This window comes from Sceloporus occidentalis, unplaced genomic scaffold (genome assembly GCF_023333645.1).
Source record: "Sceloporus occidentalis isolate IW3139 unplaced genomic scaffold, rSceOcc1.0.p SCAF_5, whole genome shotgun sequence".
Lineage (NCBI taxonomy): Eukaryota > Metazoa > Chordata > Lepidosauria > Squamata > Phrynosomatidae > Sceloporus > Sceloporus occidentalis.
Window position 1 is genome coordinate 86,726,369 of NW_028316985.1, and position 25,496 is coordinate 86,751,864.

General features: G+C 38.9%; 1 protein-coding gene across 4 annotated transcripts in view; it reads right to left on the reverse strand.

The window, feature by feature from the left end:
• CACNA2D1 (calcium voltage-gated channel auxiliary subunit alpha2delta 1) overlaps window positions 1-25,496 on the reverse strand; it is a 463,694-nt gene that overhangs the window by 73,561 nt on the left and 364,637 nt on the right. For all 4 annotated transcript variants that reach the window (XM_089524632.1, XM_089524630.1, XM_089524631.1 and 1 more), the window contains exon 12: window positions 18,771-18,881. In XM_089524632.1, coding sequence (XP_089380758.1) covers window positions 18,771-18,881 — 111 coding nt within the window. The remainder of the gene's footprint in view (window positions 1-18,770; window positions 18,882-25,496) is intronic.

Consider the following 25,496-nt stretch of genomic DNA (forward strand, 5'->3'; position numbering starts at 1 on the left):
TTGTACAGGGAAAAAAAGTTTGGATAGGGGGTCTGCTCAGTTATCTATGTGGGTTCACTATAGGTTTAGCACCATAGTTAGAATCCTCTCTTCAGCTCAAAAATATTTACAATGGTGGTATTCATGCATCTTTTCCCATGTGTGTATAGTAACCAAATGATACGTGTGAATCAGCCTGCAGTATGCATTCATAGTGGTGAATGGGAATATTCAGATTTTTACTACTAAACCAATTTCCATAACCTCAGTGCTAATGTATACACACCAAGTATTAATAGCTCTTTGCCTCTTTCCCTCTTATCAACAGTTATCAATAAGGCTATTTGGTTGTACATAGGGAGAAAATGTGAGTATTCAGATATGTAAAAGGCAAACATGCTGCAAATGGTTTTTCCATATCTAGTCACTGCCACCTAGTGGAACAGGTTGTGGTATGTCACAAATGTGCTTTGCTATGGGTAAAAAAGGAAGAATTCGTTTGCTGGTTTTCAGTATTTCATTTAATTATTATTGGTCTTTACCAAATCAAATTAAGACATATTAATAAGGTATTTGGCACACATAATACTTTCAAAAATACTTGAAATAGATTTTAAAACCATTAAAAAGATGTTCACTGAAACAATGGACAAGAGAAGACAAACTCCCAAAGGATGCTGTGGCACAAATAGAAACTGCCAAGGATATGCCATTTTTATAGGCATACTGTTGCAAAAACAAATCACTGAGCAGAGGTTTCCTCCACACACAAAAAGCTGGGAATTATAACTGACATATAAATAAAAATAGAGCTACAATCCAGTTTTCTCATACTGAAATATAGCTCTGGGTTTTGCTATTGTTTTTTACTGTCAGGTCAGTTATGGAAACTCTATGAATGAGAGACTTTACAGTTATCCTAAGGTGAACCTCCAAGTCATTTTTGTGTTGTCTGCCTCCAAATCATTGTTGACTCAGGGCAATCCCAAGGCAACCCTATCACAGGATTTTCTTGGCAGGTTTTCTTCAGAAGGTATTTGTTATCCTTTGAGGATGAGAGAGTGTGACTCACCCAAGGTAACCCAGTGGTTTATTTATGCCCAAGCACAGAAATCAAACCCTGATCGCCAAGAGTCTTAGTGCTGATCACCACTACATCACATCGCATGGTTTTCTTGGCAATATTTGCTTAGTGTGGGTTTGTACCTGGAGTGTTTTGCATCCAACATACAGATTGTATCCCCCCGCATCTCTACATCAAAATTGCTTTTGCTTGGTCAATTTTCTCATTTCTTTTATCTCACTTCAATATGTGACATCTTCTTATATTTGTAAGGTCTCTGTTTCAAAGTATGATCTGGCTGGTTGTAGTATTAGCTTTCCTGATCTTCTAAGGCCTCTGAGCTATTGAATAATTCACTTCTTAATAATGAAAAGTTTAAAGTGCAAATTGCCTCTGAATTCTAATATTATTATGCTAATAACAAAGGAGCCATTGAATGGGATACATGTAAAGTGAATGTGAGAGGAGCAATTATATCATATGCTTCCCACAAGAATAAACTTAGAACTCAAAAGGATGAATAGAAAAATACAGTATTTTATCATGACAAGTAGGGCCTGAACAATTTATTGTCATCTAAAACAGAATGTGTATGTTTGCATCAATGGAACTAGGAAATGGAAGAGAGACAAGGCAAAGTGTTAGCATAGAGATAGCAGAAAGCAGCAACACAACTCTAATTTTATTCCACTGATTAAAGGTTGACAGTACAGTCTTTGTACTACACTGATAAATATTGATAGACATTTGGAATTTCAACATTTTATTCAATATTGTAAGCAGAAGGCAAAGTTCCTAAGAACAGGAAATGTAAAGAATCTATAGCTCCCTTGTGAATGGAAGAGATTAAAACAGGTATTGAATCTGTAAGAAATGAAAACCTCTGAGACCAGATTGTTTTCCTGAGTATAAAACATGCACTGAAATATTGGTTGCCAGACTTTTTTGTTTGTATCAAAAGGTTTCTGAGTGATGCTCTTTTTGAACTTCTGTTCATGAAACCTTTGTTTCTGTATTTCCCAGACCAGACAAAGATCATACTAGGTATACAAACTATAGTCCAAATAATACCTGTTGGTGAACAGGCTTCAAAATGTAATCACATTAATTCAATCAGCCCAGGTAAGGCTTATTCACCATTGGCAGGAATCTGACAGTTTAAGATTAATCACACAGCTCGTCTCTTGAAATATCCTTTTGCCATTATTTCACCCGATGCTGAAAAACCATTTGACAAAATTAAATGGCAGTTTGTGTTTATTTTCAATCAGATTTTCTGAAATGGATTCAGAATGGATCTTTTGATCTCTTTCCTGTAACATTTATCCAAGGTTTTGGAACAACTAGCATGTGCTACTTGGAAAAAAAATCCAGCAATCTTTGGGTTTATATACAGAAATACTAAGATAAAGCAAGTTTGTATGCTGACCTTTCATTGTTTATTTCTATGTCAGAACTGCCCTTATCAGTACTGAAAAAATTAATTAGCTTTAGAGTCCTTACTCGGTATTCTATTAATTGAACTAAATCTGAGAGTATGCCTGTTGGGACTAATACACTCTCTGAGTTGATTGCCAGTTGGCGGTTCTGCTGCTATCTAGATGCTATTAAATATTTGAGCATATTGGCTCCTCTGGATAGTACTGAAATGATTAAACTCAATTTGTTGACCCTGTCTGCTGAAATATCTCTCTATTTGGATAGGTGGGCACCACTTAAATTGAATATTCTGGGTAAATGTAATATATGTATGCTGACTCTTTTACCATTGTTCTGTGTGGTATCTTATTGCATATTCTCCAGGTTTACTTTCAGAAACCCAAATGTTTATTTATATGGGTTATGGAAATTTACATTTACATAACCCCATTTTTCACCCAAAAGGATGCAACTGTCATTTCCAAAGAGTGCCTTTAATTTTCCCAGATTTAATTTACCCCACATTTGAGGCTGTCAAATCTCCTAATGAAGATAAATAACTGGAAAACAGAGCCCAGTTCAGATATTCTCCCTTAGAATCAGCTTACTTGGAATCTCTTTTCAGATGGACTGCCTTAGGTTTTGTTCATTTAAGGACAGTGCCCCCTGTGACCTCTGTTGCCAGGGTGGATTGATGTACAATCTCTCGTTGATCACAACGTGGTCTATATACTCATGCTAAACTAACCTAATGTGAACATTTTTAATGGAAATAATGGACTATTGTGGAATTTATACTCCTTCCTTCCTTCTTTCTTGTCCACTCTTTCTTCCTGTTTCTTTACTCTGCAATCCTTCTTTTAAAAATACAGTAAGAATGTTAAAAGTATTCAGGTTGTCTTACTGACTCTCCTTAAATCAATGCCTCTTCCTCTCATTGTTTTTGAAAGTCAAAAGATGTTGCAATAATGAGGAAGAGGATAACAAAGGAACGTCTAGTTTACCAGTGCATCCCAATGATCAGTTGTCTTCACCTGAGCACTGATAAACCAGGATCCTTTTGACCAGTGTCAAGTTCAGTGTAGTTGGCAGTGTATTGGTATAGGTATTATGATGGGTGTCTCTGGGAGGATGAAGAAAGGCAGAAACATAAGAGAAAAAGCTCTCTGTACGGAGAGAAAGGTGGCATGCCAACTCCCCAGCTGCAAAAGTGTTGGAGAGGGAAGGACCGCCAGATCAGCATCACTAAATTAATATATAATTAATATATATAATTTAGAAAATAGCTTCCTGTCTGGAGAATGCCCTTCCTATGTACCTTTCTTGGCTGCACTTATTTTGCTGCTGAATAGATGGAATTGATATATCATGTTACCAAGATGTTCCAATTAATGGCACTCTTCTCCAGCTCCTTCAAATAGGGTATGGCATGACAAATTGAAAATTCACCAGAAAATCCAGTTGATATGCAAAACGTACACTAAAAGCTCAGACAGTTCAATTTCATAGTCTGAACAAGGAGTACATTGCTTTTCTATAAAAAAAGGCAGTTCATCAGGAAATGCTGGAACATGCATTTTATGGCTCGGCACTGTCAGCTTTCAAAATTAATTTCTCCTCTGTAGTGGTTTACCTGTAGTGAGTGCTGACAGCCAATGTCAATAGCATGTAATTTCCCTAATATGGATACAGCTGAGAAGCAAATCCTGAATATAAACACAACGCATGTATTTCTTTCCCACATTATACTTTTATGGGTGTTTACTTATCCCTTCCGAGAGAGAAACTGTCAGCTGCCCAGTTTAGAATTAAAGGGAAGGATCCAGATGTGCAAATCAAGGGTGGGACACATGGTGAAAGTCTGACAGATTTATCTATTTAAAGTATTTATTTAACATATTTCTGTATCACCTCCCAGCCCTCAAGGGCTCCTGAGGCAAGGAACAAATGAAAAACAATTAGGATTTCTCTTCTCAATCACTGTATCCTCCCATTCTCCAAGCTTTCAGTATATATCTAGGGAGAAGGGGAGGCAATAGAGAGAAAGTCACTGCCACTGACAGAAAGTGCTAGACACCTTAAAACATATTTTACCTTTCTTTAACAAAACCTATTCACTTTCCACCTGCTCATCCTTATGGATTTTCTTTTCACTTGGCATTTTTTACCTTTTGCAGAAAGCCGAAGTACCACAAATTTCTAATGCTATTTCTTTCTTTGACAAAACAAATGCAAAATCTTACATAGTCACCAACATCTGCTTTGCCCTATGTTCTCTACAGTTTCTGAAGAACTCAAAGAAGTGATGACCATCAAAGCTAGTGCAGAACCATCACTAATAGCTCATCTTTGCAGAACCTTATCTATAATGGGAGGAACATACATCAAACTAACTGAACCACCCTAAGGTGCATCTGCACATAGAAATAATGCAGTTTGACACCACTTTAAGTGCTATAACTCCATCTCATTGAATCCAGAGATTTGTAGTTTTACAAGGTCTTTAGCTTTCTCTGCCAAAGAGTGCTGGTGCTTCATAAACCTAAAAACCCCAGGTTTCTGTAGGATGGATCCATGACAATTAAAGTGGTGTCAAACTGCATTATTATGACTGGCAGCAGCAGTATTGTAAGGGACGCAAAATGGTGGCCAGTCTGTTGCCAATAGTGTTGCCAATGTTGTCCTTTTGCAGTGGCAGAATACGTACAACAACCTTAACTTCTTTGTCCACAAACAGGACCAAGGTTTTTGAGAGGCCATTAGTAAGTTGTACTTTTATTTGAACTACAAATTCCACACGTAGTTACTTGCCTGAATAAGAGCTGAACAACATAACTAAATCACATTTCAGCTGAGAAATATAACACATCTTTCAGCTTGATTTGATGCAGAATAGCTGAGGTAGGTTTTTTCAAACAAACCTCTAGCCTACTTGGTCTATAAATGTGTTTTCCTAATTAATAGCTTCTCATTTAAGCCCGGCTCTTAAAGGTTAAGGGAGGAATTTTCTTTGAAATGTTCTGGAAGAAAAATTAATGGTAACATATATTATAGTATGAGCTATGGTATTAAATGCAACAGTAATGAGTAGCCTCCACAATCTATTAATAAAACCCACTGCTTTTTCTTCCATTTTGTATATTCATAATAAAGACACAGTAAAAAGCTGGATTTAATACTCAAGGAACAAACATCTATTAACTGACAAGTATAACAAGCAAGCAGAAGCCGCTCAAAAGTCCAACAGTTAAGAATTATTGACCAGGGATGAATTAAGCAATAAAAACAACATCTCTGCTTATTTTCTGTAAACTGTATTATCAAAGGCTCTTTATAATTGAGCTCAATTGTCATGAATGATTCTCCAACAAAAGGAATTTCACCAAGTGTTTCTTGTTACCTACATGCATGGCCAAGTAACCCATGCTGAAATTCCTTCTTCTACATAATTATTACAGGTACAGGAACACTCTCTCTTTTTCACCCTGGTAACCTCATGCTCCATTAAGGTACATTCAACATCTTATAAACTGAACTGAACTGGATTTACTACTGAATAGAGCCAATGTGGCAAACAATGGTTTGAGTGTTGGACTATGTCTCTGGAGAGCAGGGTTCGATTCCCAGCTTGGCCATGGAAACCAATGGGTGACCTTAGCCATGTTGCATGCTCTCAGCCTCAGGGGAAGGCAAGGGCAAAACTTGAAAGAAATCTTGCCAAAAAACCCTCATGATAGCTTTAGAGTCACCATAAATCAGAAACTACTTGAAGGCACATGCATGGAACTGTACTGCTAATTATGCTCCTTCAAATGAGCCACCATGCTTTCCCAAAATTGGAGGAAAGGGATGTTAAAGCAATATCAAACTACATTATTTCTGCAGTACAGATAAGACCTAGAATGGAGACGGGGGGTAGAGCCAGTGCAGATGGTCCAAGTCTCTTGTCCACAGACTTGGACTATGTGGTGCATAATTTTTGAAAGTGTGGACTGAAACATCTATTGTTTCAAAGCAAAATAAATATACTTTCCATATGTAAACTCATTACTGCATTTCAGCCAGTTCTTCTGACTGAGAAAAAACATTAGCTTACTTTCCAGCACCGACTTAATATACTGTTTAAATTGGAGTTTTCTTTCAGCTTCTTTCATTAATCCATTTGAACCAGCTGCAGCCTCAACCTGCAATACCCTTTAAATCAATCACTGTTAATAATGCATCCAGCAATATTTATGAGCCAAAATAAAAGTCTCAATTGCACCTATCAGTGTCAAATGAAAAAGCACCGAAAGACAGTCCATAGAACAAATATGACAGGTAAAATTACTTTTCAGCCAAAGTATATCCAAATTTTTATTAGTTGTCTTCCCCTTCTAATTATATCTGGCATATCAACTAATAATGCACTTGAGCCCCCCCCCCTCTCATGTTTAGCTATGTGTAGAAAGGTGAATTTTAGAAAAGAGGTTCTTTAGCATTGAGTTCCAATATATACAAAATATTTACAAACTCTCCTCCCGACTCTCATCGACATATACTATCTGTATTACTTCATCAACTATCCCACTCCAACCCACAAATATCATCTCACAGATGCTTAACTCTCAGTGCACTTATATGCAGAGTAGGCTAAGAGTCATCACCTGGTGCTGTAGTAAGTTTTTGCATCATGCCAAATGCTCTGGTTCAGCAATTCCTGCCACTCAAAATATTTTATCATAGTTAAAGGTAACATGGGTCCCATACAGACAGGCCAAAATAAAGCTGCTTCGGCTCACTTTGGACGTATGCTGTTTCAATGATGCATGCGTCCTAAGAGTCCAGAAGCTGTGCCAAATCTGTGCTCTAGTCTTTAGGACTGGAGCATGGCTTTGGCGTGGCATCCGGCCTCTTAGGACGCATGCATCATTGAAAGAGCATACCTCCAAAGTGACTCGAAGCAGCTTTATTTTGGCCAGTCTGTAAGGGGCCATTGTTTCAACAGGTCACCCAATGTTTCCATGGTGAGTGAGTATTCAAACCTTGGTCTGCCAGAGTCTTACTCCAACCGCTATACCACCCTGGTTCTTGATAGGCTATTATACTTTAATAACAAAATGGGGGGGGGGGAGTTGAAATAATGCAGCAAAAGTCCTTAATGACAGGTATGCAAAATAAAGTCTTGGACAGAACCAATGGTAGTTGGTGGTTCCAATGTCACTGGGACAAACTTGAACTATTTTCAGGGCATTTTACACTAACATACAGAACAGATTCACTGTCCCACTGAAACCAATCACTGACATCAATTTTATCTACTGGATAAAAGCCTCTCAAAAGGCCAGCCACTGGGAACTAAGTCAACTGCAAAACTTAGTAAAAGTTCCAGAGCATCAAAAAGTGCACCACTGCACCTGTTTGTGTTTTGACCTTTTATTTCATTGTTGTTGGGTGTCTTCAAGTCATTTCTGACTTATGGTGACCATATTATGAGGTTTTCTTGGCAAAATTTGTTCTAAGGGGGCTCCCCAACCAATTAAAGAAAGGCAGATTCTCACAATATATTTGGAACTTAAATGGTAAACGTGTGTATCCCAGCTCCCTTCAAAATCAAAGCCATTATTTATGTAGACAAAGTCTGTGTCTTCTTCTGTGAAAAAGCACTGCACTCAAAGTCATCACACAATCAGTCACAGGTGACTTCTTTGGTGACAACCATCTTAGGCTTCCCTTGTGGTCAAATAATCCAAGCTAAGCCACTGAGACTTGCAAATTTGGCTCAGCACATTTTAAATGTTTGTAAAAAAAATAATGGTTATATCTGCTAGATTCAACCCTCTTGCAGACTGCCAAGTATTCCCCATCCATTCTAGCAGGCCAATTTCAGCTAATGGGGTTCTATAAAGAGGAAAGCTTAATCAATCTGTGTCATTCACCAGATGCTATGACATTACACGCACAACAAGCCATTAATTAAATAAATGTATGCATGAGAAGCAGACAGGCTAGGCAATTATTCTTACAAGTAAATGTGTTTCTCCAAAGTGATGGACAAATTATGTGAATTTTAAATTCAATTACAATGAACAGGTTTTCAGTGGCTTGCCTGACATTCTTCAAGCCAGTTGGCCTTCTTAATAACCTGTGATTTCATTATGATTGCTATTTGTGACCAGTAAACTATTGACAGTCGTACCACCATTTTACACTCCATTCCAAGTGGAAGGAAAACTGCAATTGTTTTAACAAATCAGCATCTAGAAGAGGGGCCCAGGAGACCTTGGAGGGCTGCACACACACAAACCCAGTGCACACAGAACCAATAAAATAACATAAAATAAATTATGCTCTCCATGCTCCTGTTTTTGCTATGTTTTGGGCCAAATGGAATCTTCTTTAAATAATAGAAAGTAAATTCCAGTAACTTCCTGTTTTAGAAAGAAAAGGTTCTTTTGAGCCTAAAATGGCCCATCAGAACTGAAAACATGGTGCAAATGTCCCTTGGGGCATCTGGAGGCAAAAAATTGACCTAGGATGGTTTTGTGGGGATGACAAAAACAGTTCTGGAGCTGTACTTTGCCCAACCCTGGGCTACAAGGATGGGGAAGGCTCATCTTTCATGTTGGTTTCCCCAACTTCCTTTTCCTTGGGCAATCAATATACCCTCAAATTTAACTTTGGGTAAATCCTTGAAAATCATGTTTCCTAATGGGTCTGAACAAGGATTAAGTGTTGCAGCATCCACAACAGGAAAATAGCATGATGTGTGCAATTCCTGCTGAGCAGAAGGCACCTGCTGCCACATGTCCTCAGAGCCATGTACAATGCACATCACGTGCCTGTCTGGAATGCTTAGAATCATAGAATCATAGAGTTGGAAGAGACCACAAGGGCTGTCCAGTCCAACACCCTGCCATGCAGAAAATCTCAGTCAAAGCATCCCTGACAGATAGCCATCTACCTTCTGCTTAAACACCTCCAAGGAAGGAGATTCCACTACACTCCAACAGAGTGTGTTCCACTGTCGAACAGCCCTTACTGTCAGGTCAGGACAATCCTCCAAATGTTGAGGTGGAATCTCTTTTCCTGTAGCTTGCATCAATTGTTCCAGGTGCTAGTCTCTCGAGCAGCAGAAAACAAGCTTACTCCCTCCTCAATATGACATCTCTTCATATATTTAAACAGGGCTATCATATCTTAATCTCCTCTTCTCCAGGCTAAACATCCCCAGCTCCCTAAGTCATTCCTCATAGGGCATGGTTTCCAGACCTTCACCATTTTAGTCGCCCTTCTTTGGACATGCTCCAGTTTCTCAACATTCTTTTTGAATAATGCTTAAATAAGTCCAAAAGCAGTGGTTGGAGAGATGGACAAGGACTTGGGTTCAAAGTTCCCATTGTGCCATGGATGACTCTGGATCAGTTACATTCCATTCTATCTTACTTCACATGGTTATTTTGAGGATAAAAATAAGGAGGAAGAATATATACACTGTCACGGCTTCTTTGGAGCAAAGATGAGATATATGTTTTTAAAAATAAATAACTCCCAATCCAGTCTCAGTGGGAGTATAGGGAAGGGGAGATTCCCTTGGATTTGGGTGGACCAAAAGTTTGCTTTTGCCTTTTCCATCTTAAAAATGTTTAATTGGGATCTTGGGGGAAAAGAAGGATGAGAGTGCTCAACACATGCGTGCTTAGAATGTGTGTAAGGCTTTCAGGGACTTCTGAACATTCAAACTGAACGTTTGATGTGTTTTAGGGTGATCATAGAGCTACTCTTTCAAAAACTAATCTGCTCTGTCCTGATGAAGAGGTTAGGAGGGGGGATTGTGAGAGTTTTAGTCTAGAAAGTTTAAAAAAAAAAAACAAGCTCTAGACTATGCAAATCATATATGCCAAGCCTCTATGTGTTCATAATGACAGATTCAGTGAGCTTTAATCGCCAAAAAGGAATTTTTTAAAAACTTCTGCCTATGCCCATTGTAAGTGCCAGACAGATCCATATCTGGATGAGGATGCAGACAGGTGTCCAAAAACCCTGCACTAGCCTTCAGTTATTAGAGTCTACTCATGTCCAGGGATGGCAAACCTTGATTTTCCAAATCTTGAAATAAGTCAAGCAAAAGTAAACAGCTTTTCATCCTGTAGGTTTGAGACATTTTGTAATCCCCTCCCCGCCAATGATGGGAAACTGAGCAGTTTTTCTGTATTCTTTCCAAGTATATAGTGATAAACAATGTAAGGGGGTAAGAGATTCCCCCCATCTCAGGTAACTGCAGTTTTCTGTGCATAGTAAAAAAGGATTTTGAGTATACGTTGTTGTTATTATTATTATTATTATTATTAATGTTATTATTAATAAGCTTTATGTATACAGCACTGTAAATTTACACAGAGCTGTACATGTAATCAATTAAAATAGCTGTATTTTTGTAAAGCTTCATGGTTTCTCAAACTTCCCATGTAAGTATTTTGATGGGTCGGGAATACAAAATTTGTGCCCATTTGTGAAAGTGACAAATGTCCATTCCGTCCCCACTCATCATGTCTAACAAACACAAGTGCACTGTTAACCCGGCAATTATATAATGAGGCAAATTTAGAACAATAAACCATTTAAACATATCTATAAGGCTGGTTTGCATAAGAAAATTATTACTGTGTTCTGTAGACTACTCAGACTGAATCTGGTTATATAAAAATCAAAGAATTTACAGTGCAAGTTATCCAGAGAGATAGAAAACTATGTTAAAGATAATCATATGTGTGCTCGAAAGCATGAAAACCAATAATTTTATGGGACACTTTTCAGAGCCTAGATGTTCAGAGGAAACAAAACATGTTTATTATTTGCTTTAACTTGTCAACTTGGAGGTTACAGAGAACTCAGTTTGATCAAACAATATAAACCAAAGTGAACAGGCAACATCATGTGATGGGCAAACATTGCTGAAAGATGTAATTTTATCAGTTTTCAACAGCAAAAGGAGGGCATACATATTCTGATACTGACACATGGGATCCAAAGTGTTCACAGAAAACACCACTGCTGTTTTAAAGTAACAAAAGCATTTGATAATAATTTGTAACTCTACAATTCCCTCTAAGGGAATTATAAATTAGTTTAATCTCATGATGCGTAAAGGGTATGCACATACAACCTTCAGTGTACCACATAGTTTAAACATTCAGAAGTAGAAACCCAGAGAGGGTCTGGCTTTTCTCCCAATTATTTTTAAAATGCACATGCTAAATTTTATCTATCTGTGACACTCACACGTGACTGTATGAAATGATCCTAACTGGGTACAAAAGGTAGTTTAAAACTCTGCTCTGCGCTTCGGTTTGGTAACATTAAAGTTCATTTCCATGCCATGTGATGAAACATGTTGACATTAAATTATTACAAATGTTTTATTTCATATAGCTCAAATGACTGGTTTGACTGAAAGTTTAGGCACCACTAGACTAATGCAATAATGCACCAAAATTATTGCAGACCCCATATAGTTTCCATTTCACTAACAGTTCATTAATATAATTTGTTCATACAAGGTGTCCCATGATACTGGGTTTAAACTGACCCTATTTAAAGCTCATATAAGGAGAAACAACAAATTAGACAAATTGGACCCAAGACAGTCACATCTTTAAAGGCCAAAATAAGCATCTTAGATCAGGTCCAGAAATGAAGGTAAATCCAATGCGTTTTGTATGAGACATATGTACAGCAGTCATGGCCTCATTCTTTAAGGGCTGTCTTATAGCATCCTATTTATACTTACAAATAAGAAGCTAGTCTATGGGGCTTTCAACCAGTTGATAGTGAAGCATTTCAGAGGGAGCTTTACATAAAATGAACAGCGCAGGGCTGGATACAGACACAGCAGTGGCATCCCTACAGTTGGTATCACTCAGTTTGTGGTGGGAGAACTACACTCCCAGACTGCAGCAGAGGCATTTAGAGTCTGGCATGGCTACACATGTGTCTGGACTCTGAAGATACAGGATCCTCCCCCAGCAGAGCTGCTGCTAAGGGAGTTGGTGCCTCAGAAGGGCCTGTTTGGGGTCTGCCATGGCAGTTGTGCAATACAACAATCCTGTGTTGTTCATTTTATTTAAAGCTTCCCCTGAAATGCTTCAGTATCAACTGGTTCAAGGCCCCACTGACTTACTTGTCCAGTAGACATGCATAGTCCTTCTGGAGGTATCACCTCACTGGGTATACACCCCCCCCCCTTGGGTGTCATCCGGTGTGACTCGCACCTCCCAGCACCACTAGTGATGCCTCTGAGATATAGGCAATGACACCAAGCACACATAAATACTCTCACATGGAAGTCCAAAAAGTGCAAACCACAAGGAAACATTTATTGGAAGTATAGAGGTGGGCCTGACAGAGGGTAACTATCTGGGAGGGCATTTACCATTCTTTTGTTTATATCTACTGTGAACTTTTTATTTATGTTAGTTGTTTTTCAAATGAAATCCTTCTTTAATGATGGTTAGAATGAGCTCCCTTCTGCATCCCTTGACCAAACAGTGGTTGTTTGCCAGGAGGGTGGGGGTGGACAGACACTGGACTCAGCAGCCATCCATCTGCCATTGCAAAGACTCCATAAAAATGTTGTGTACAGGGGTTCTCTTTGGGTAATGTCTAAAAAAGTATTCATGCTTAGTCTTACTTAAAGTAGAAATATTAAGATCAATGATCTGGATCCAAAAATAACCATACCAAGCGATGATTCACTGGAATCAATAGCAACTCAGTTATAACTGGGTCATAATTACAAATGATCTGGTCCAAGTACGACTGCCTGGATCCAAGTCTGTGGTAACCATGGCTAACATGTTCATCTATTTCAATTGGTCTACTCAATACATGGCTAAATGTGGAGCCAACCCACAGTCTAATCTAGAGGTGATGTAAGATGAAGGATGGCTATTGAGTCCTCCTCTCCTTTAAGACTGCCACTGAAGAATCAGCTAGAGTTAATAGTACATATTGCTTCCCAGTCAGAGAGACTAGCAGTGTCAGAAATGCTAACTTGTTCCATCCTCTGAACATGGCTTTGCATAGAGTGAATCAAAAGCGTTTAGCACTCATTCCATTTTGTCTGTTTTTAATCTGTACTCATTCATCTGTTTAAATAAAATAAATGGGGTAAATTTAATCTTCATCTTGTTGAAGCTGTATTCTATAATTTAGACCTCAATGATCTTGCTTTGAATCCCTCTGCATTCAATGTCATTTACGGTTCTGATAAAAAAAAACTTGTTTTCCTTCTCTGGCAGGCTCCTTATCTTTAATAGTTACAGAAGCCAGATAAAACAGAGCCCTCCCCATGCTGGAAATAGGTGTAGTAACCACTGAATTTGGCCAGTGCTGATGACTGAGAAATTCAGTTCATAATTTATATAAACTTGGCAAAATGTACAAATGTCTTCAAAAACAGGATAGGAAGAACTGGAGACATTTACATTTTAATGTAATCGCGTCCGCGGAGTTGCGTCCAGTGAGGGAGCTTACTCGGCTCCCTCCTGCCCCGAACCCTATCTTGGAACCATCTAAGGCCTGCTGTGACCAATTTAACAACTTCTTCGCGGATAAAACCTCTCGGATAAGGGCTGATCTTGATGCTAGTATGAGTGCAGATACCAGAGTAGAGGTCTCCAGATCGTCCGTGGACTCGATTGTACTGGATCATTTTGAGTCTGTTAGTACTGAGGAAGTGGACAAGATCCTTAGAAGTGTTAGGAAGACAACTTGCTCTCTCGATCCCTGTCCCTTGTGGCTAGTGGCTCAGGGGGGAATGGTAGTGACTTCCATGTTACACCCTATAATTAATACATCATTGAGGGACGGGCAATTTCCATCTAGCTTAAAATTGGCCACTGTAAAACCATTGCTAAAAAAGCCCTCCCTCGACCCCCTGATGCATAATAATTATTGGCCAGTATCGCTACTGCCATTTTTAGGGAAGGTGATCGAGAGGGCGGTTGCAATCCACCTTCAATCGATCTTGGATGAGACGGATTATCTAGACCCATTTCAAACCGGCTTTCGGGCGGGCTACGGGGTTGAGACTGCCATGGTCTCCTTGGTCGATGATCTCCGTCTGGGCATGGACAGGGGTAGCGTGTCCCTGTTAGTGCTCTTGGACATCTCGGCGGCTTTCGATACCATTGACCATGGTATCCTTCTGGAGCGCCTGAGAGAGTTAGGAATCGGGGGCACTGCGCTCCAGTGGTTCCGCTCCTACCTCTCGGGAAGGTTCCAGATGGTGCAGCTGGGGGATGTGTGCTCCGATAAGAGGGTCCTTACATCTGGTGTCCTTCAAGGAGCCATTCTGTCCCCCATGCTTTTTAACATTTACATGAAGCCACTGGGAGAGATCATCCGGAGACATGGGGCGTGGGGTTATCAGTACGCTGATGACACCCAAATAATTTTCTCTATGTCCCCGACTGATTCAGTGACCAGGGATGGCATCTCTCCTCTCGTTGCCTGTCTGGAGTCGGTAATGGGCTGGATGAGGGAAAACAGACTCAGTTTGAATCCAGAGAAAACGGAAGTGCTAGTGATAGGTTCTCCAGGCCCGGGGATGGTGGTGTTTCCACCTGTCCTGAACGGGATCACCCTTCCCGTGAAGGACTCTGTTCGCAGTCTGGGGGTGCTCCTTGACTCATCGCTCCACCTTACACCACAGGTGGATGTGACAGTCAGGAGCACATGTTATCAACTTCGGTTGATACGCCAGTTGCGTCCCTACCTGGGCCAGGAGGACCTTGAAACAGTAGTACATGCTCTGGTAACCTCTCATTTGGATTTCTGCAATGCGCTCTACATGGGGCAACCCTTGTACCATACCCGGAAGCTGCAATTGGTGCAGAATATGGCGGCAAGACTGGTCACTGGTACTTCCAGGACCAGTCATATAACACCGGTCCTTAAAGACCTTCACTGGCTGCCTATTCACTTCCGGGCGCAATACAAGGTGTTGGTTATTACCTATAAAGCCCTAAATGGCTTGGGCCCAGGGTACTTGGAGGACCGCCTCTCTCCATACAATCCGCCCCGCACACTCAGGTCAGCTGGGAAGCAATTGTTAAGGGTTCCAGAAGCCAGATATACTACCACCATCCAGAGGGCCTTTTCCACCTCGGCCCCCAAGCTCTGGAGCTCGCTCCCCGGTGAGCTCTGCTCAGCCACCTCGCTGGACCAATTCAAGAAGGGGTTGAAGACATACTTGTTCCAGCAGGCATACCCCTGACCTCTGAAGTACTCCCCCCTCACCTCACCTCTCAACAGCATTGGAAGCTGGCTTGAGATTTTTTATTTTTTGGGGGGGAAATGTAACTGTGTTTTATCCTGTTTTTATTGTCGGTTTTTATTGTATTGTGGATGTTTTTAACCATGTTGTTAAACCGCCTTGATCTTTGGAAAGGCGGTATATAAATAAAATTTTATTATTATTATTATTATTATTATTATTATTATTATTATTAATTGTGTAAGAAAGCAAAAGGACCTAGATACCCAAAAGGCACCCAATCCTGCCTGATCTTGGAAGCTAAGCATGGACAGTTCTGCTTAGAACTTGTATGGGAGACCATCAATGAATCCCAGGTGCTATATTACAGAAGAAGGAGCTGAAAAAAACCACCTTTGAATATTTCTTGCCTAAGAAATCCTTGCAAAATTCATAGGGTCGCCAAAAGACAACAGGCAACATAAGGCACATGCACATGCTCACACAGACTCACAAATAAAACTGACAAATTCAGTGTGCAACATATATACTCAGTGACATAACAATGTCACAATTCAGGTTGAACTTCCCCAAATTGGTGTCCTCCACATGCGTTGGACTACAATCCATCCTTGCAATCCAATATACCAGGTTGGAGCTGACTGGCTAAGATCATTTCACAGTGAATCTGAGTTGGCTTTGACTCATACAGTAATTATTTCACCCATCAGCATACATCTAGATCTGATCTTTCATTATAGCTATGGCAAAGTTGCTGCTCCTCCAGTGCTTACCCACACAATGTTAGTATAGTAAGAGTCTTGCTTATCTGATTACTTTGCTCAGCAACATCATCCAGACCATAGGACAAGCAATATGGCAAATGACCATGGGAACTTGCCAATCCTGCTGCTCCTGCAACATAAGGACCAGACTACATTTGCTGGCAAAGTGGTCTGGAGAACAGGTTGCTGCTGTCTTTCCTAGTTCTAACTTTTATTAGTGGAAAATGAGAGCAAATCTGCAAAATGCCAGAAACATTCTGCTATCATTTCTCATACATGGCTTGGCAAAACGAATGGATAACAAATGCTACCTTGTAGAAACATGAGACTTAATTAAACACTTCTCCAGCTACAAATAATTATAAGTTACAGGTCCCTGGTCAGATTAACTTTTGTCAGGCAGTTGATTCTGTGTGAAAACCTTCATGTCTAGAAATGCACATGGCATGAAGATGACAAATTGGAAGCCCACCTGTTTAAAGTTTAATGTCAGCATTCAATAAATATAAATAAAAGCCAGTATATCTGAAATGAACAAGCAAGTTATTTTACTTTTCTACTCTACATTTAAACTTGTGCCCATCAGTTTCAAATTTTATGTACATGTGTGTATGTGTATATTTCTGTAACATTCTGAATTAAGTGATATTGCATTTGCAAATAGTATTGGAAAGTTTCCTTAAGCTCATTTTGGAAAGCTGCTCCTCAGACAGATTAATGTTTGCCCATTCCGCACGGGTGTAAAGTACGTCCCCAGGACGTACTAGGGTTAGGAAAAGGCGTCCTTTACGCACGCCCCTAACCCTAGTACATCCTGGGAATGTACAAAATGGCGGCACCCGTTCTACATGGGCGTCGCCATCTTAACGTCGTGTACGCATAGCATCCACACGACCCACAATGGAAGTGACGTCGCGAGTGCACCATTGGGCACTTGCAGCACCACTTCCAGGGCCCAAAAAGAAGCTGCTTTTTGCGGCTTCTTTCTGTTGTGTCTGGGAACCGCGTGGTTTGACCACTGCGGCTCCTGGACGCAGCAACTGCCGTTTTCAGGTGGTCTGTAATGTGCCATTGTTTGTTTTCCCCAAATCTAATTCCAAATCTGTATTTTGTACACAGATGAAGATTTTTCCTTCAGTTTTTTTATTTATATTTATTTATTTATAGTATTATTTATAGTATTTATATGCTATCCACACAACTCAGGTATCATGCAGGGTTATAACAATATTTGAAAATTTTCTCTTCCTCGATCATAAAGCGTATCTTGCTGTGTTGAGATACCACATCGACAAAATTGTCAACTATGGCAAGATTTTTCACCCTTGTATGAGAGTGAATAGACCACTGTTTGAGGCTGTTTTTTGTGCATACACACACATATATATTCCACACAAATGGAAAAACAATAGAAAAATGCACAACACCCTCCCCATAAGCTCACAAACTCAAGAGAACTTTCAGATTTATACATTCTCATGCATGAGAATCATATAATTCTGCCCTACCTATGATAACTTGGTGCATGAATGAACAGGCAAAGCTTCATTACACCAAGCATGAACCCATTTACTGTTTACTCTGATTGGAACAGAAAGTTCTCCTGAATCCCATGCAGGTAGAGGTCTTTCTTAGTTCTAATTCTTGAGATACTCTAACTGGAAGCAGGCCTGAATACAACTATTTGTCCCAACTTCAGTAGACCCACTGAATCAATAGAATCTACCAAAATGTTAACTTGCTGTTCAGCAATTGATTCAATAAGTCTACATTTTGAACTAAGAATTGCATTTAGGTATCGAATTCTAATTTGGGATCTTGTGCATATAAGGCATATGTCTTATTAATTAATTCTTATTCCCTCATTCCATCATTTCAATACTGATGTGGTTTCCACTCAATGAAAAGGCATGCAGGCTCCCTCAGGAGTAGTGTGCATCCATGATTACTACTGAATTATTAACAGGCCCAAAGTTGTGTACTTACTTATGAGTCATTCAGGATGTTACATGAGTCAATGTACTTAGCTACTTAGCTACAATATCTAAGTAAAACAAACTTATGTTGAAGAATCACTGAGAGGTCTATAAGAGAGAAATTCCTGATTTGACTAAGACTTGAGTTATTTGTATGCTTATTGAAATTGACATGTTGGATTTCTTCATAAAACATGAACTCTCTTTATCCTGTATGCATTTACACACATATATTACACACACGTATTTCTAATTGTGCCTATAAAAAGGAAGGAACTAAGCAATAAAATACTTATATTAATTAATCTTACTTTTTTTTCCAAGTTGTATTTATCGAAGATCTCCTGTGCTTTTTCTTCACCACCATCAGTAAATAACATTATAATCTTGTTGCAGTTGGCTCTGAAGACACTGTGATTGTGCTGGAAAAAAATACAGATGGACACATTCTAGTTAGGGTTCAAAGTATATTCATATGCAACAGGATGATAGTTTTCAAACCTCTTTTTCTTTTCTTCTGAAGGAGTCTTTCCATACAATGTGCCAGTGGATGTTCCCCATGTAAAAAGAATTAGTGTGTGTCTGCTGTCACTATGTTAAAGTTAAAAGTTTAAAACGTTAATATTAAACTTACTAGACTCTTGATTAATATTCAGTTAATCAATTCATTCTTCACTATGAATGTCACTATGTTAAAGTTAAAAGTTTAAAATGCTAATACTAAACTTACTAAACTCTTGATTAATACCCAGTTAATCAATTCATTCTTCACTAATTTAAGAGTTCCATCTAAGTATTACTTTATCAAATAAAGCAAAATAAAGAAACTCTGAACTATTATATTAACAATGCCAGTACTATAATTTTAATTTAGAAATAAAACATTCATGCAGATTTTTTTAAAAAATTCTACAGCCTTTAATGTACTGCTTTGGAGGTTTAACAAAATGAAAGTAAGAAAATGCTTAATAAATAATGTAAAAACTATGCCAACTTTGCTTTGATGCAAATTCTACAGTAATATTATACAAGCTTCATAAGTATATAAACAGAACAAACACTCAATACAGCTTTTAAAAATAATAATTTGTGTGAACATGACTCCAATTTAGGTTGTATTTCATAGAAGAAAGGGCTGACCATAGCAGAACAGTTATGTCTAGTTTTGTCTTGAAAGAGCATATTGGTCATGTGATACAGAATTCAAAGGCTGCTGGCGCATTGCAAAAGTAATGCAGACTGGCACCACTTTAATTCTCATGACTCCATCCTATGGAATCCTGGGATTTGTAATTTGTTGTGGCAAACAACAAACTCTCTGACAAAGAAGGCTAAATATATCACAAAACGACTGTTCCAGAATTCCATAGCATTGAGGTATTGCAATTAAAGCAGTGTCAAAGAGCATTCGGTAGTGTAACTAAGTGGCATAAAAACAACTCATTTGGGATGTGGTGGTGCACTTGTATTTGTGCTGGAGCAGAATGCTCAGGATACTGTGGACAGCCAAAAGAAAAACAAATGGGTCCTTGAACAGATCAAGCTTGAACTCTCCCTGGAAGCTAAAATGATCAAACTCAGGCTGTTGTACTTTGGCCACATCATGAGAAGGCACAATTTATTAGAAACGACAATAATGCTAGAAAAGGTAGAGAATAGCAGAAAGAGTGAAGACCACATTGCAGATGGCTAGACTCAATGAGGGAACTCACTAGTATGAATCTACAAGATCTAAGCAGGGCCGTGGAGGACAGGGAGGCTTGGAGATGCCTCATACACAGGGTTGCCATGAGTCAACTAGAGGGTAGCTAACAAAAACAACAAACTCACTGGGTGCTAGTATGGTTTTATTGTTGGATCTATTGCAGAACATGCCCCTGATGGTTCATACTTTATGCCTGTTTAGCAGCAGTTCAGTACTAGATTGATGTCTCAGTTCATACAACAAACTATAGCAGTGGTGGTGAACCTCTCTCTGGCAGCATGTGTGCTGGCTCCTCCTCTTCCCCCGCCATCCCATGCCTTTAACTGGCTTCCTGAAGCCAGCTAAAGGCAGAGGAAGGTGGGGGGAAGAAGAAGCAGGTACACAACTGTCCCCCTCGTGACTTTAAGTGGCTTCCAGAGCTAGCTAAAGACACGGGAGGGTGGGGGAAAGAGTGGAGGGGGATTGCCCTTGCTATCCCTTCAGGCTGAGAGAGTGTGACTTGTGTGTGTGGTGCCTTCAAGTTATTTCCGACTTATGGCAACCCTAAGGTAAAACTATCATGGAGTATTCTTGGCACATTTCGTCAGAGAAGGGTGTGTTATTGCTAGCCAGAGGCTGAGAGAGTGTGCCTTGGGTTTTTCCACCTGATGTCCCACCCCTTGGAAGTCCCATCCCTAGAAGATGGAAGTCCTTCCCCCAAAATCCCCACCCACACACACACACCAGATAACATCCAGTGCAGGAACGCCACTGAGTTTGGAGTTTGGAGACTACCACTTGGTATCTAAAAGGTTTGCATCACTGAACTACAGTTTAACTTAATTTTTCTCTAAGTTTTTAACAGCCATAAGCTGGATGTTGGAAGCTTTTCCTTCCATTTTAGGTTGCCTACACTTCAGCGTGTTGCCTGAATTCTAAACAATGGTTACTCTTAATCATGGTTAGTAAATTTAACAGATTATGTTTTATACTTCGCTTGTTTCCTCAAACCACATTCAACATCAGTGAAAGCTTGTTTGGATTCAGAAGGCACAGAAGCAAAATGGTATGAAAAACATCCAAGTTTCTCCTTGTTGGCAGGATAGGAGAGGGTGAAAGCAAACAAGCTCAAGGGTAGAGGCTAGTTTCATAGTTATAATACTAATTTGTATTTCTTTTAGAATAGTTTCTGGTTGTAAAGAGAATTCAGAATACTCTTTTATTTTCATTGGAATTTTCTCCTATGTTTCTAAAGTACCCCAGGAAGTTTCTAAAGTACCCAGTTTTCAAATTCTTGGTCATTTGAACAGCTTCTGTACTGGATATCAATGGCTGCCAGGAAATGTATCCCTCAAGGTAGCTTCCCACATGGATGAAGCGAAAATGGTTGTATGGAGTCACATGTAGAATGGAAATGTTGTCATGTGAGAGCTCTGCTATTTATCTGACTTCCTGAGGTGCTGAATGTGAGACATAAAGGTGGTACATTGGAGATTAGGGAATGGAGAACCTAGCATGTGGCCAACAATGCAGACAGAAACCTGAACCTGATTTCACCCAATTGCTTAGATACATCTGATGAAGATGGAGCAAACAGTGAAAGCTCTAAAGCCAAGAAGAATACAGCCTTTCATCTGAAATGCTGGTGTTTCCATACCTAGACTGAGCAAGAAGCTCATATGTTGAAACTTCAAGTTAAATTGTAACATATGGGAACCACAGTCCAGAATAGCTATTAAATGGATGGTGTAAACTTTGCCATCTACCAGAAAAATCTAAACTTTATCAAAGAACCTTAAGAAACAGAACGTAAGTAAATTCATAGCAAGGCAATTTGAAATTGATTTCAAATCACAGTAGGCCTAAAGGTGACTTGGAAGCAACTTCCTCCTCTAGCGATCACTGCTAAAATTAAATTGAGCTGCCACAGCAAAAGGTTATTATTCCAAATGAGGCTTTTATCAACACATGGGGGGAACAATAGGTAGCAAAATGACTCACAAACAACTTTATCCCCTTTAAACTTACCGTTCTTTTTAAATGACTTATTACAAATACTTATTTATACTGCATGGTATATTTAGAAAACAATTTTGTCCTAGATGTGAAGAAAATAACTGTCCTTTCATGTATAAAGATGACTAAAAATAAATAGCAACTATATACTTTACATTTATGTTTATTACAAGACTTATTGGATAGTTTAAAACCATTTGGTACCAAAGGGAATTCACAGGTCGATATTGCATTGCTTCAGAACAAAGGTACATGCGGAAACATAATTCTTCTTTACCTTGTTAACCTTTCTAAGCCACCATTGAGTTGGTCATTGAAATGAGTTGTCTTTTCCACTGTAGCAAATAATATTCTCCAGTGGGAGCCTTTGCTGCCCTTGCTCATTGAAATGAAGTGATATCCAGGCAGAGCTTGGAAAAGCTACTTTTTGGGGACTTGAATTCACAGAAAATTGCCCCATGATACTGGCCATGCTGGCTGGGTGAGTTGTAGTATAAAAAAGGTAACTTTTTGAAGCTCTATCTATTGGAATGGAAAGTAGCAAATCCTTATGTACCCACTCAGTAATTCCATTTACACTTACCTAATACCCTGAAGGCACTAGATCCCATCTTATCCTGGAAGCTAATCAGGGTTGGGTCTCATAAGATTTGGACAGGAGACTGCCAAGAAATATCAGGTGTTGTAGGCTATATTTCAGAGGAAGGAACTGGCAAAATCACCTCTGAGTATTCCTAACTAAACCCTATGAAATTCATGGGGATGCCATATGTTGACAGGCATGCACACACACAACAGAGGAGTAAGCTCCACTGAAATTATGAGTAAAAATACCAGGATATCACCCTCAATAATCTTTTAATTTCATTTTATACCCCTGACTAAATAGTAAAACGTTGTTGTTGTTTGTTGTTGTGAATGTATTATGGAATTTTCTGGAGCTGAGATATATGACTTGTGGGTTTCCATGACCAAATGTGGAATCGAACCCTGGTCTCCAAAGTCTCACTCCTACAATCAAACCACTATACCATGCTGGTTGTAAAACTTCTAGTTTATATTAATCTAGAACATAAAGGTACGGGAGACAAATAAATGAAAATATAAGAACGGTGATAGATATATTGGAATATTATAACACTAATAAAGAAAAGAAAGCTGCTATTATATTCATTGACTCAGAGAAAGCATATGATAATATAAGTTGGGAGTTTATGTATGCGTTATTGAAGAAAATGCAAGTAGGGGAAAATTTCTTAAAATGGATAATAGAACTATATAAAGACCAAAGAGCTAAGGTGATAAGTCAACGGGGAGAAATCTGAGGAAGTGGTGATCCAGAAGGGGACAAGGCAGGGGTGCCCACTGTCCCCTTTGTTATATATTATGATTATTGAGGTCCTAATGCAGAGCATAAGACAAAATGGAAAAATACAAGGAGTAAGGATAAAAGATCAAACGTATAAGGTCAAAGCCTATGCAGACGACGTCGCAGTATATATGGAAAATCCACTACTCACCATAAAAGAATTAAAAAAAACTATAAAAGAGTTTGGAGAAGTAGCAGGGCTAAAGATTAATGAGGAGAAAACAGTTATAATTACAAAAAATATGACAAAACAAGAAGAAAAAGAGTTAGAGGAGATGACAAAATTTAAAATCCAAAATAAAGTCAAATACTTGGGAGTGTGGATAACAAAAAGAGTCGGAGATTTGTATGAAAACAACTACCAGAAAAAATGGAAGGAAATAAAGGAGGAATTAGGGAGGTGGGCAAGACTACGCCTCTCCTTATTAGGGAGAATGGCGGCAATAAAAATGAGCGTGCTGCCCAAGCTCCTATACTTATTCCAGAACCTCCCGATTATAAACACAGACAAGTGCTTTAGGGATTGGAGAAAAGAACTATCGAATTTCATTTGGGCGGGAAGAAAAGCACGAATAAAATGGGATAACTTAATAGATCATAAAAGTAGAGGGGGTTTAGGAGTACCAGACTTACAAAAATATTACTATGCATGCGGAATGGTATGGGTTGAAGACTGGATTAAGTTAAAAAATGACAGAATATTATGTTTAGAAGGCCATAATAATAAACATGGGTGGCACGCATACCTCGTTTATAAGAAATGGAAGGAGGATAAGGAATTTAAAAACCACATTATAAGAAAAGGATTATTAAGGATATGGGAACTTTATAAGAAAAAGTTTTATAGGAGAATACCCCAATGGACGTCACCACAGGAGGCCCATTTCGGGAAGTTTAGAAGGAGTAAGGAACAATGGATAAGATATGAACAAATACTAGAGGAGGATAAGAAGGGATACGTAAAAATAAAATCCAGAGAAAAATTAGAAAAGGAAAATATGAGGATAGAATGGTTCCCATATAAGCAATTGGAGGAAAGGCTCAAGAAAGATGTAAAACAAGAGGGAATAGAAACCACGAAAAATGAATTAGATAAGATAATCTTTGAAAAACAGAATAAGAAGAAAATATCCAAATATTATGCGGAGCTGCTACAAAGGGACTTAGAGAAAGAAAGGATAAAGGAGAACATGACAAAATGGAGTCAATTGATGCAACATAGTATAAATCTGGATGAGTGGGAAAGAACGTGGGGAAAAACGAATAAATTTACTTTAGCCCAAAATTTAAAAGAAAATTATTATAAAATGTTTTATTTGTGGTATAATACGCCGGTTAAGATATCGAAAATGTATAAAAACACAAATAAGGCATGCTGGAAGTGTAAAAAAGCAGAGGGAACCTTTTACCACATGTGGTGGGCATGTAAAAAAGCTAAACAATTTTGGAACGGGATACATTGTGTGATGAAAGAAATAATAGGGGGAAGATTTCAAAAGTTTCCGGAGCTATATTTGTTGAATATGACCTGTAAAGTAGAAAAAGAAATAGAGAGGAAATATTGGAGGATAATTTTGTACATGATTTCGACGGCAAGACTACTATATGCACAGAGATGGAAAACAACGCAAATACCAAGTATAGAGGATTGGCTGAATAAGGTGATGGAGATGAAAGATGCAGACAGACTTTCCCGAAGTATTAAAAGAAAAGAAGAAGACGAAGAAGAGGAAGTTGATGACGTATGGAATATAATAGAACAATATTGGAATAGGTCAATGGGAAGAAGAGAATGTAAAGAGGAAAAGATAAAGAGATAGGAAAAAAAATGGGTTGGGAAGGGAAAAAGGGGAGGGAAGGAAGGGGAAGGGGCAGAGAGGGAGGGAAAAGGGAAGGGAGAGGGGAAGGGAATTGAGAGTCTGTAAGATGTGAATCTGAGTATAACTATGTATGTGGAATAAAATAAGG